This window comes from Diabrotica virgifera, chromosome 3 (genome assembly GCF_917563875.1).
Source record: "Diabrotica virgifera virgifera chromosome 3, PGI_DIABVI_V3a".
NCBI lineage: Eukaryota > Metazoa > Arthropoda > Insecta > Coleoptera > Chrysomelidae > Diabrotica > Diabrotica virgifera.
In genome coordinates, this window is record NC_065445.1 from 221,141,906 (window position 1) to 221,155,696 (window position 13,791).

The 13,791-nt window shown below is 35.4% G+C and overlaps 1 protein-coding gene across 4 annotated transcripts in view; it reads left to right on the top strand.

Moving 5' to 3' along the window:
• The first annotated feature begins 382 nt into the window (after positions 1-382).
• LOC114328787 (uncharacterized) overlaps positions 383-13,791 on the top strand; it is a 71,747-nt gene continuing 58,338 nt past the window's right edge. Inside the window, exons 1-3 of one of the 4 annotated variants that reach the window (XM_050645855.1) lie at positions 383-969; positions 2,553-2,660; positions 4,911-5,005. In XM_050645855.1, coding sequence (XP_050501812.1) covers positions 515-969; positions 2,553-2,660; positions 4,911-5,005 — 658 coding nt within the window. In that variant the 5' untranslated portion in view covers positions 383-514. Of the gene's footprint in view, positions 970-2,552; positions 2,661-4,910; positions 6,139-11,063; positions 11,554-13,090; positions 13,199-13,791 lie in introns of those variants that run through there. The other 3 variants (XM_028277745.2, XM_028277746.2, XM_050645854.1) reach the window with 3 other exon arrangements.

A 13,791-nucleotide genomic window follows, 5' to 3' on the forward strand; every position in this document is an offset into this window, starting at 1 on the left:
TCTTCTTTAAAAAGCTCCAACTAATTTTTGGAATACGCTTTGGAATACACATTTTGGATAGCAAGAATGCAAGAACCTTATACTGGCACTTTATTAGCCATTTTTATTATAATTTTTACTTTATCCTTTACTTTATGCCTAGCATATAACCGAGGGTATTATTTTTACTGTTGTTGAGTATAACAGTTGTTGAATGTTATTTTAAAATGTTTACTTATTGTACGTGAATAGAGTAAGAGAATATCTTTTAATTTAATAATTAATATCAGGTCGTTTACATAAGAATTGTTTACTAGTTTAGTATCTACATATACTCGTAGGTATCGTAACTGTTTTTTTTTATAAATAATAATCTTTAAGTTTCGACCAAGTTGACCTATGCCTCGGTTACATTAGATGTGTATGTGTTGTTAAGGGTGATAAAACTGACAAAATAAGTTATTATCTATAACACAATTTGTATAAAATGAGGTGCACTTCAACCAAAAGGCACATTCACTAATACAGCACGACGATGAAGGTATTAGTTCTTCTTTCTTTAGTCGCATTCAGCGCTGCTCTACCAACACTTCTTGGTAGAACCGCTCTGGTCAAAGAAGATGGAACTGTTACTCTCACCGACTCTAGAGGATACCAACTGGTAATCCTCAAGAGTGTTACCGATCCCAGACAAGTCGAAGTTATTCTCAGGAGTCCAAACACAAGAACCCAGATGTTCCAAGTTGGGGAACCACTTAGAACTAGAGAAACTATCGACCGTACTCTCGTTGGAGTTTCAGCTTACCAAAACTATAACCAAGCTGATATTCTTACTGATATTTTCCGTCAGTATGAAGGTACTCTTGACGACACCAAATACTACAGCCTTCTTAACAGAATCCAAATGTTAGTTGAAGCTGGACTCATTAATGAAACCATCTACGATATCATCAGAGACTGGGATCTTAAACACCGTGTACAAGGAATTAGGTAAGAGTAATTTCTGTCATTTTAAAAATTTTACTGTATTTCGACAAATTTTCAATTTGCCCTCTTCTGGTACTTCTACATGGTCTACTTCTCCTTCTTCATGGTCTCTAGACTGTAATTTTTGGAATCCACTGCCTGTCATTCATTCTGGCCATATGGCCTGCCCAGCTCCACTTCACCCATGCTATGCACTCTATAACATCTCTGACTTTTGCTCTTTTCTCATTTCCTCGTTTGTAATGCTGTCTCTAAGAGTCAGTATAAGTAAAGACTGTTCCATTCTACTTTGTGATATTCTGAGATAAGTTTCTGTTGCCTGGATTAAGGAAAGTGTTTCAGTACCGTAAGTCATGACGGGAAGCACCCATTTCTCGAACGTCTTCGTTTTCAAATAATTTGGCATATTGCTGTTGAAAATATCTTATAGAGCTCCATATGCGTCTCATGTTAAAGTGACTCTTCTTTGCAGTTCAGCAGTTTTATTGTCCCTAGAAATTTGAATTTCATGACCTAAGTATTTATTTATCGTTATTTATAGTTAATGTGTAATTTTCATTTACTCGTCTATCCTTGACATTTTCCCTTCTATCTTTGATCCGCTATATGCTTAATTTTTTCCTTCTTAAAATTATTACGCAGAATTTTAGGGCATACTAATCTTAGTTGTAATTCACTTGCCATTGGAGGCATTTGAAAACCATGTGATCTTATGAATTCCGTGTTTCTTGTAATTCACATGCCATTGGAGGCATTTGAAAACCATGTGATCTTAGGAATTCCGTATAAAATATATAATTCCTAGCTGAGCGCTTTCTGCTTATAAAGCCATCTTCAGAGCTATGGTCAAAAAGTTCAAAAAACCACTATGAAGAGAGATGATTCCCATGTATGATATAAAAAGACTTATATTTCTTATGCAGTTTTTAATGATAGAAAAAACCTTGTATGTCTGTTGAAAAAAATTGTTGAATGTTGCTGTTGGTTTGTAGCCGGTAAAGTTAAAAACATCAAATACGAGCACAAACGACTTTCAGACAAAAAATTACATTACAGATAACGAATATTTGGTCATTGTAATGTCAAAAAACCCTACCATCTGAAGTGTACGGTGTCATATTGCAGAATATGCACGGTGCATTCTGTAATTTTTTGTGTGAAAGTCCTTTGTGCTCGTATTTGATGTTTTTAACTTTTCCGGCTACAAACCAACATTGAACAATTTTTTTCAACAGACAGACAAGGTTTTTTTATATAATTAAAACCTGCATAAGAAATATAAGTCTTTTTATATCGTACATGGGATCATCTCTCTTCATAGTGGTATTTTGAACGTTTTGACCATAACTCTGAAGATGGCTTTATAAGCCGAAAGCGCTCTGCTAGAAATTATATACATATTTTACACACTTCAAAATTACATTCTCCCTGTTTATCTGTAGTCATAAGTGTGTACAAAACTATTTCAGTCTTTACATTTTTTATATCTATAATTTTTGCAAAAAAATAATTTTTTAAATTATATCTATACTACATATTAAGTAATTAAGCATAATTGTAATTAATTATAATAAATATATTTTCAGTGACATTGTCCCCACCCAAGGAGTAAATACTCTTCGTCAATACGTTGGACAAGTTGGAGATGTTATGCCCCTTGGTGAAAATGTACAATCTGGAATCTACAGAAACTGGTAAGAAACATTTTAAGAATATATTATGTACTTTATAGCGTCTGCCGACGAGGTCCATTTTCTAGACTCCTCTCCACACTCGTCTATCCCAGAACATCTCCTCATCCAAGTTGCTCGCATTCATTACCTTTTTAATGTTAGTTCCTTTACTGGTGTTAATTCATTCTAGTGTACTTCTTTCGGTGGATTTCCAATTCCATGCTTTTGCATGCTGCCTTCCGCAGACTTTCCTTCTCCATTCTAACCAAATACCCGTACCACTTTAAATGTGACTTTTCTACGTATTGCACCATTGTCTTATCGGACCCGATGATTTCCATTATTCTTTCATTTCTCACGCTCTCTCTCTCTCTCTCTCTCGCTCTCTCTCTCTCTCTCTCTCTCTCTCTCTCTCTCTCTCTCTCTCTCTCTCTCTCTCTCTCTCTCTCTCTCTCTCTCTCTCTCTCTCTCTCTCTCTCTCTCTCTCTCTCTCTCTCTCTCTCTCTCTCTCTCTCTCTCTCTCTCTCTCTCTCTCTCTCTCTCTCTCTCTCTCTCTCTCTCTCTCTCTCTCTCTCTCTCTCTCTCTCTCTCTCTCTCTCTCTCTCTTGGATATTCTACATGACTTTAGTTAAAAATTTTATGCCATAGTATTGAGTCGTTTTTTGTCATATGCAAAGATCAGTTTAAATTCTATTATTTGCATTTATCTATCGTTGCATTTGTATGTTTCTCACTATGTCATTTTAACAATATTCACCTTTTCCAAACTCCTCCTGTGTCAGATAAACGGCTTCATGTAGGAATTTGTCCACCACAGTCTTCACTTTTCCTCTCCAACTTCCTCTTGTCATCTTCAACTTGTCATCTCCAATTGGAGATCTTCCTCTTGGTCTTCGGCATTCTACCTTTCCTTCTATTACCACTAGTTCTATAGTCCTCGTTTTTCTGGATATGTGGCGGAAGTAGTTTATAGTAGGGGAGCGAAGTATGCTAAATGTGCAGTCACTCGACCGCTTTGGAACCTATTGGGTTGTGAAGAGTAGGTCCTAAAACCAAAAAAAGTTAAGTAAAGTTTTCCATTTTAGTGAGGCCTTTCCATTTTTTAATTTAATTTTCCATTTCCAACAATCGTTTTTTCCGATTATAGCGCCATCTATCCATAATTCGAAAAATTGTTTAGAGTAAAAGTTGCTTATTTTTACGTAAAGAATCCAAATCTGGAATAAAAATTTGGGGCTCATATTTAAGACACCAAACACGACCCCCCCCCCACCCCACATCCCTGGGGGGTCGTGTTTGGTACCATTCGATAGATTTCTCAAAAATATCTATTAAGTGTATGTTGCAGTTTTTAGATCTAATGTTTATTTTGCGAAATATCGCGGGATTTGTATTTAAAATTTTAAATTTACGATCTATTTATGATAGATTTTTGAAAAATATTGAAATTGTATTTTTTAGTTTTTCGATCTAACGTTCATTTCGCGAATTATTCGCTTTTTTTTGTGAAACTTTTTAACTCGCTCATTTCTTTACACCCCGCTCAAATCGTCAGATTTTTGAAATATACATTGTTTTGCATGTCCTTAACTTACCTTATCTTAATCTGACAAGTTCGAGTATTTTTAAGGATAGAGTTTTTTCGGGCCCCCCTTAACGAACTCCCCTGTGTTAAGAGCTAATATATGGTAGAGGTACATCTGCAAGGCACCAGGTTTCTCCCCATATGATAATCTGACGCGCTCGAGTAACTGCAAAAATCCCCGCTTGGGCTCGCCTACCATTAGGTATGCTCGGTTCACTTTTTTTAATCGACCGTTTTGTATAATATTTTTTTCCAGAATAGATATTTTGGTTTTGTGTTCTCCCCAGAACACCCGTCTTCTCCAAATCTCTTCCACAACACTTCCAGATATCCCATTATTATACTTCAGAGGGGATTTTCCAAACTACATTTACTTAAATAAATGAATGTTTTTATTTTTAACAAATGTGCGCTTTATTTTAACTTCATATTTTAAACAATACTACAATAAATATCCAATATCCAATATTATATAATATATCCAATTTTCTCCCTAAAAGCTCAATCTATAATATTCCATGCTCCATTTTCGCTCTTTTTTCTTGTCTACATGATTTCATATTACACACATATTTTATATGCCTATTTTATATAGGTATCCTTTAAACTTTTTTTATTAATATTTTCTGTATATAAAGTAGGTATCGTTTGATTATACTAAGTAACTATTAATTGTTTTTTTACAGGAACCTCGACCAAGACTTGCTCCAAAACTATTCTCCACTCAGACATTTCCAAACTCTTCTTGGACAAATCCAACAGCAACGACAACTTCAACAAGGTTTATTGAGGCAACAGCAATATTTACCTCAACAATATTTATCTGGAGAATATCGTCTTGAAGATCAAATGAACACTAACCAAATCTTGAACCAAATCTACAGACAACAACTTGGACAATCTCCATTGAACCGTTATTTGGTAAACATGAGACTTGTAAATGGACAAAAAGTATACGAAGTTCCTGAAGAATTCGTTAACATTCAACTTCTCGAACAACTTACCGCTCAACAAGAAATGATCAACCAAAGATGGGCTCAAATGATGGAAAGAAGACAACCAATCACTGAAGACGTTCACTCTCAGCAACATCTGATTAACCAACAGATCGAAAAACTTATTGAACAATTAGCTTACCATCAAAATCTCATTACACGTGAAGTTGAACAATACATTGTTAAAGGACAAGTAGTTCCCCAGCAACTTGTTTACCAACAGAGATTGGTTTACCAACAAGTTCATGAAGTAATTGAACGTTTATACTACCAACAGCTCTTCATGACTCGCCTAGCCGAAAACATAACTGAAGTCGGTACTATTTCCCTTCAAAGATGGATTTTACAGCACAATATTATTAACGAGCAGATCCAACAATTGATCCAACAAGTTTTGTACCAACAAACTCACGTAAGGCAACAAATCCAAGTATTGATTCAACAAGGACAGGTTATCCCACAGGAACTCGTCCTCTACCAAAGAATTACCTACCAAAATGTTGAAAGAGTTCTTCAAGTTTTGATTAAACAATTCGTCTATCAACAAACCTACTTCAAACAGTTGATTCAACTTTTGGGACAACAAAGATACGCCGTTCCCCAAGAATTGGTTTCCCAATACTTCACCATTTACAGCCAATTACTTCAATTGGTTCAACACGGAGATGTTGTACCCCAAGAATTGGTCTACCAACAAAGACTTATCCACCAACAGATTGTACTTATGCTCCAACAATTGAAAGTTGTTCCCCAACAAGTAATGGCCCAGAGGGTTCCTACCACAAAACAAGAACGTTTGTGGCAAACTCAAAACCTTTACCAAACTCTACCACGCGTGTATTAAAAACTGCTTTATTTGTAATTTGTTGTTAAAATGTTTGTTATAATTGTTGAAAATAAATAAACATTTGTTTTTGCATATTAGAATTTTAATTTAATTTCCATTTTCTAGTTTTATAATTGGTCAGCATCAGTACGGTGTAGCCAAGTTTGAAGAAATAAAATAAACTTCGTCATAATGACATGTATACTATAAAAAAGTTAAAGTACTGACAGGTAAACTAAGACGTAGACAGAAAGAAAAACTGAAGTATTCTGAAAGAAACGTAATTTTGGGTTAGCTGTAAAGTAATAACGTGGAAAAAAAATACCTGGAGACACTTTTTACATACCAAAGAGATAACATCTTTGACCTAGAAGAAGAGGTAAATGATAGACCAAGAATATTAAGGCAGAAAGTTTATTTTACAGTAACACAGCTTAAGGATGGCAAAGCAGCAGGCTCCGATAATATACAAACAGAACTACTCAAACTAATGGACAACGAAACAATAGCAATAATCACACTACTACATATACAAGTCTGGAAAACTACCAACAGAACTTCTGAAGTCTGAGTTTATTGCCCTTCAAAAAAAAAACATGGGCCAAAAAATGCAAATAACAATGCAGAATAACATATAACAAGCCTCATGTCTCATCTAAACATCTAAATGTCTCATTGTTCTTAAAGATAATCCAAGCTGTGTGAAAGTTAAATTTTCCCCAACCAGTTCAGGTTGATGAATGGTGTTGTACAAGAGGGTCTTTGTTTTCAATACAAAAGATGCAAAAACGTCAATTGCGGCATCTTCGCATGTCTGATTGATGATAAGAAAGCGTTTAATGGAGTACAGGACACCAGGATAATGCAAATACTAAATAAAAGAAGCATGAATTATTAACCAAAATCTGAAAATAATTGGAATACTTTACTGGAATCATCGTTATCAGACCGGGCAAGAGTTGAAGGCGAACACACCTGGCGATCACTTTTGCTCATCGTTGTTGGCCGTCCTGATTTAGGCAAATCTCTGACGTTCCCACATGTATGAAATTTCCTGATACTCTACTGCAGTTGTTTTGTTAATCCTTTGTTCTGGATATTTGTTATTGTACATACAATTTTTCAAAGAAAAATAATTGTATTTGGCCACTATCTCTGTATTCACCACTCTAAACACATTTTCGTTGGTAGGTGGGTGTGTCGTTCACGAAATTACAGAATAATTCGACGATAACGGCACAGTTGAAGTATTTCCAATATGTTTACCTTTTTTTGTTTTAAGGGTCCGTATCTCACTCTAAAATTAACCAAACGTAATATTTAAACCAAAAGAACAGGCTGGTTTTCGCCCCAACTACGGTACAAATGACCACCTACAGTGCATCAAAGTCTTGATTGAAAAATCAATTCAATACAATAGACCTCTAGTTCTAACGTTTATAGACTTCCATAAAGCGTTTGATACTATCGAACTACCCGCACTACTTAAGGCATTGGAAGAGTGTCGAATTGATCATTGGTTAGGTACACCAATATTACAGAAAATATATACAGAAATTCTACAACAACTATAAATCTGCACTGTCCTACCAATAAGATATATATCAGGAGAGCTATTCGACAGGGAGATACTATGTCGCCTAAGTTGTTCATTACTGTACTTGAACATGCTTTGAAATTACTGGAATGGGAAAATAAAGGAATAAATATCGATGGTGAGATGCTTAGTCATCTACGATTCGCAGATGATATCGTTCTGATTTCAGATGACCTAAAAACTGCCAATGATATGTTGAATAATGCAGCACGTAAAGTAGGTCTAAATATTAATTAACAAAAGACCAAAATGATGACGAATTTAGTTCCGAGCCATCCTTTAAAGGTAGAAGACTTCGAAATTGAAGTTGTTGACAGGTACGTATACCTTGGACATACGGTAAAAATTACCAGAGACAATCAAACTGCTGAGCTGCTAAGAAGAATAACTCTGGGATGGGCAGCATATGGAAGACTACTTGATATTTTTAAAGGTGATATACCTATCAGCTTAAAAAGAAGAGCCTTTAATCAATGTGTCCTGCCTGTTCTTACATATGGCGCAGAGACACTTACCCTAACAAGGACATCTGCACGAAAACTACAAGTGACGCAACGTAGAATGGAAAGATCATTGTTGGTTAAGAGATAGGGTAAGAAACGAAGAAATTCGTAGAAGAAGTGGTGTAGAAGACATAATAAAACACATAGCCAAAATTAAATGGAAGTGGGAGGACACGTCGCTAGAATGAAAGATGATAGGTGGACCAAAAAAATCTTGGAATGGAGACCGAGAGCGGATAGACGAAACCCGGGAAGACCACCCACAAGATGGACTGACGACATAAAGAGGATTTGTACCAACTGGATTGCAGCAGCGCAGGATATATCTGAATGGAAGTTTTTCGAGGAGGCCTATGTTCAGCAGTGGACGACTGTGGGCAGATGATGAATATTTAAACACAAAAGGCACCTCAAATTCAACTCAACCAGTTGTTCAGTGGTTGCTGGCAGCACTGCATATCGCGTCATCGGAGTCGCCAGTTACCTACTCTCTACAGTTGCCAAGAATAGCTTAGTTATCGCGGACGAGACAGCAAGACCTTTGTGGCCCTCGTCGAGCACAACTTGTGAACTTCTATTGACTGAACTTCTATTCTGGCTAAACTTCTACTTGGCTGAACTTCTATTTAAATCCGTTGGTCTATGTATAAGTTCGTATTCTCACCAAAAGCAACCGGTGACAGATCTTTTTTATTTAAGATGACCCAAAAATGCTAAAAACATATTTTCTCGGGCAAAAAAAGGTGATGTTTTGAATTTGTTAAAAAAAAAATATTAAACAATTTCTGCCCAAAAATTTCGCCCGGCACCCTTCTGATTTGATTATAGGGGATATTTTTTAAGAAGAATCCACAACGAAACCGAGTCAGAACAGTCAGACAAAGGCAGAATAAATCCGGACTCCAGAAGTGTCATAGGTTTTCGAAACGGGTCTAGGACGTTTCATCGCCGCCGTTTCGATGCCGCCAGTTCGATGCCGATGCCGGCCGATTCATCGCCAATCAATTAATCGCTATCTGATATATTTCCGAATTTTCGACAGTTACAATTATTAGTTATTTTTAGTATTAATTAGGAATTCTAGGAAATGCGAGATATGACGGCGATGAAATGGACTGGCGATGAACCGGCGGCATCGAAACGTCCCATTCCGTTTCGAAACGGACCCCCAGGGAAACTAATTGGTGACCCCTGACCTAGGGTATTATTTTTACTGTTGCTGAGTTTAACAGTTTTTAAAAAGTATTTTAAAATGTTTAGTTATTGTACGTAAATAGAGTAAGGGAATATCTTTTAAATTAAAAATTAATATCAGGTCGTTTACATAAGAATTGTTTACTAGTTTAGTATCTACATATACTCGTAGGTATCGTAACTGTTTTTTTTTATAAATAATAATCTTTAAGTTTCGACCAAGTTGACCTATGCCTCGGTTTTCGTTCTAATTCACAACATCTTCAGTGTATTCTGCTAAGTAGTTAAAACTAGCACACTAATTAAAGTGGTGACATCATAATATATGGTTTACACGTTAGATTTAATAAAAGTATGATGAATGCCAGTCGATATTAAAAGATTAAAATCAGTACCTACATGCTTAAAGGGTAACATGCTTCCCTGCCTGAAAAATAACTAGGTACTTGCCAGTTCAATGGGCACAGACCAACTAAGTTGGGCACAGACCAATGTTCCCTTTAAACAGGTCTAAAAGGCCTAAAAAGTCCCCTTTAAACAAATCAGAAGAGTGCCGGGTGAAACAATTTTTTAAGCAAATTTAAAATTACTTTTTTCTACAACCGTGTTAAAAATGAAATTTTTAATACTCCATACGAGCGTTAAAAATGCTACTTTAAGGCACTAGTGCTTTAAAATATTTTTAAGGTACTGCAGTTCGTATTGACCGTATAGATAATTTTGATGTAATGTCAAAAAAATATAAAAATGGAATGTTAGTCACGTTCAAGTAAAAGTTTTTGTAGATATTGTCCTGTAATTACGTTTGTAGAAAAACTATTGTATGATATGCGTGTTAAAAAGTACATTTTTAAGGCACTCGTGTGAATTGCAGAACTCGCTATCGCTCATTCTGCAAACTTTCACATGCGTGCCTTAAACGTGTACTTTTAACACTTATATCATAAATACCTATTTTGCCTCGAAAAATATATTTTTAGGTTTCTTGGGTAATTATTAACAATAAAAGTCTCTTGTCATATTTCTATAAGTTGATAGTTTTTGAGTTATTAGCGATTTAAAATGTGAAAAATGCGAAAGTATGCATTTGTGATGCTTGAAAACTCTTAATAAAATGACAGATCTTTTTTATTTAAGATGACCCAAAAATGCTAAAAACATATTTTCTCGGGCAAAAAAAAGGTGATGTTTTGAATTTGTTAAAAAATATATTAAACAATTTCTGCCCAAAAATTTCGCCCGGCACCCTTCTGATTTGTTTATAGGGGATTTTTTTTAAGAATAATCCACAACGAAACCGAGTCAGAACAGTCAGACAAAAGCAGAATAAATCCGGACCCCGGAAGTGTCATAGGTTTTCGAAACGGACCCCAGGGAAACTAATTGGTGACCCCTGACCTAGGGTCTATTTTTACTGTTGCTGAGTATAACAGTTTTTAAAAGGTATTTTAAAATGTTTACTTATTGTACGTAAATAGAGTAAGAGAATATCTTTTAATTTAAAAATTATTATCAGGTCGTTTACATAAGAATTGTTTAATAGTTTAGTATCTAAATATACTCGTAGGTATCGTAACTGTTTTTTTATAAATAACAATCTTTAAGTTTCGACCAAGTTGACCTATGCCTCGGTTACATTAGATGTGTATGTGTTGTTAAGGGTGATAAAACTGGCAAAATAAGTTATTATCTATAACACAATTTGTATAAAATGAGGTGCACTTCAACCAAAAGGCACATTCACTAATACAGCACGACGATGAAGGTATTAGTTCTTCTTTCTTTAGTCGCATTCAGCGCTGCTCTACCAACCCTTCTTGGTAGAACCGCTCTGGTCAAAGAAGATGGAACTGTTACTCTCACCGACTCTAGAGGATACCAACTCGTAATCCTCAAGAGTGTTGCCGATCCCAGTCAAGTCGAAGTTGTTCTCAGAAGTCCAAACACAAGAACCCAGATGTTCCAAGTTGGGGAACCACTTAGAACTGGAGAAGCTATCGACCGTACCCTCGTTGGTGTTTCACGGTACCAAAACAACAACCAAGGTGATATTCTTACTGATATTTTCCGTCAGTATGAAGGTACTCTTGACGACACCAAATACTACAGCCTTCTTAACAGAATCCAAATGTTAGTTGAAGCTGGACTCATTAATGAAACCATATACGATATTATCAGAGACTGGGATCTTAAACACCGTGTACAAGGAATTAGGTAAGAGTAATTTCTGTCATTTTAAAAATTTTACTGTATTTCGACAAATTTTCAATTTGCCATCTTCTGGTACTTCTAGATGGTTTACTTCTCCTTCTTCATGGTCTTTAGACTGTAATTTTTGGAATCTACTGCCTGTTATTCATTCGGGCCATATGGCCTGCCCAGCTCCACTTCACCCATGCTATGCACTCTATAACATCTGTGACTTTTGCTCTTTTTCTCATTTCCTCGTTTGTAATGCTGTCTCTAAGAGTCAGTATAAGTAAAGACTGTTCCATTCTACTTTGTGATACTCTGAGTTAAGTTTCTGTTGCCTGAATTAAGAAAAGTGTTTCAGTACCGTAAGTCATGACGGGAAGCACCCATTTCTCAAACGTCTTCGTTTTCAAATAATTTGGCATATTGCTGTTGAAAATATCTTATACAGCTCGATATGCGTCTCATGTTAAAGTGATTCTTCTTTGCAGTTCAGCAGTTTTATTGTACCTAGAAATTTGGATTTCATGGCCTAAGTATTTATTTATCGTTATTTATAGGTAATGTGTAATTTTCATTTACTCGTCTATCCTTGACATTTTCCCTTCTATCTTTGATCCGCTATATGCTTAATTTTTTCTTTCTTAAAATCATTACGCAGAATTTTAGGGCATACTAATCTTAGTTGTAATTCACATGCCATTGGAGGCATTTGAAAACCATGTGATCTTATGAATTCCGTGTTTCTTTATATTTACAGATGAACAGGGAGAAGTGTACATTTGAAGTGCGTAAAATATATAATTCCTAGCTGAGCGCTTTCGGCTTATAAAGCCATCTTCAGAGCTATGGTCAAAAAGTTCAAAAAACCAATATGAAGAGAGATGAATCCCATGTATGATATAAAAAGACTTATATTTCTTATGCAGTTTTTAATGATAGAAAAAACCTTGTATGTCTGTTGAAAAAAATTGTTCAATGTTGCTGTTGGTTTGTAGCCGGTAAATTAAAAACATCAAATACGAGCACAAAGGACTTTCACACAAAAAATTACATTACAGATAACGAATATTTGGTCATGGTAATGTCAAAAAACCCTACCATCTGAAGTGTACGGTTTCATATTGCAGAATATGCACGGTGCATTCTGTAATTTTTTGTGTGAAAGTCCGGCTACAAACCAACATTGAACAATTTTTTTCAACAGACAGACAAGGTTTTTTTATATCATTAAAAACTGCATAAGAAATATAAGTCTTTTTATATCGTACATGGGATCATCTCTCTTCATAGTGGTATTTTGAAGTTTTTGACCATAGCTCTGAAGATGGCTTTATAAGCCGAAAGCGCTCAGCTAGGAATTATATACATATTTTACACACTTCAAAAGTACATTCTCCCTGTTTATCTGCAGTCGTAAGTGTATACAAAACCATTTCAGTCTTTATATTTTTTATATTTATAATTTTTGCAATAAAATAATTTTTTAAATTATACCTATACTACATATTAAGTAACTATGCATAATTGTAATTAATTATAATAAATCTATTTTCAGTGACATTGTCCCCACCCAAGGAGTAAGTACTCTTCGTCAATACGCTGGACAAGTTGGAGATGTTATGCCCCTTGGTGAAAATGTACAATCTGTAATCTACAGAAACTGGTAAGAAACATTTTAAGAATATATTATGTACTTTATAGCGTCTACCGAGGAGGTCCATTTTCTAGACTCCTCCTCCACACTCGTCTATCCCAGAACATCTCCTCATCCAAGTTGCTCGCATTCATTACCTTTTTAATGTTAGTTCCTTTACTGGTGTTAATTTATTCTAGTGTACTTCTTTCGGTGGATTTCCAATTCCATGCTTTTGCATGCTGCCTTCGGCAGACTTTCCTTCTCCATTCTAACCAAATGCCCGTACCACTTTAAATGTGACTTTTCTACGTATTGCACCATTGTCTTATCGGACCCGATGATTTCCATTATTCTTTCATTTCTCACGCTCTCTCTCTCTCTCTCTCTCTCTCTCTCTCTCTCTCTCTCTCTCTCTCTCTCTCTCTCCCTCTCTCTCTCTTGCTCTCTCTCTCTTGGATATTCTACATGACTTTAGTTAAAAATTTTATGCCATAGTATTCAGTCGTTTTTTGTCATATGCAAAGATCAGTTTAAATTCTATGATTTGCATTTATCTATCTTTGCATTTGTTTGTTTCTCACTATGTCATTTTAACAATATTCACCTTTTCCAAACTCCTC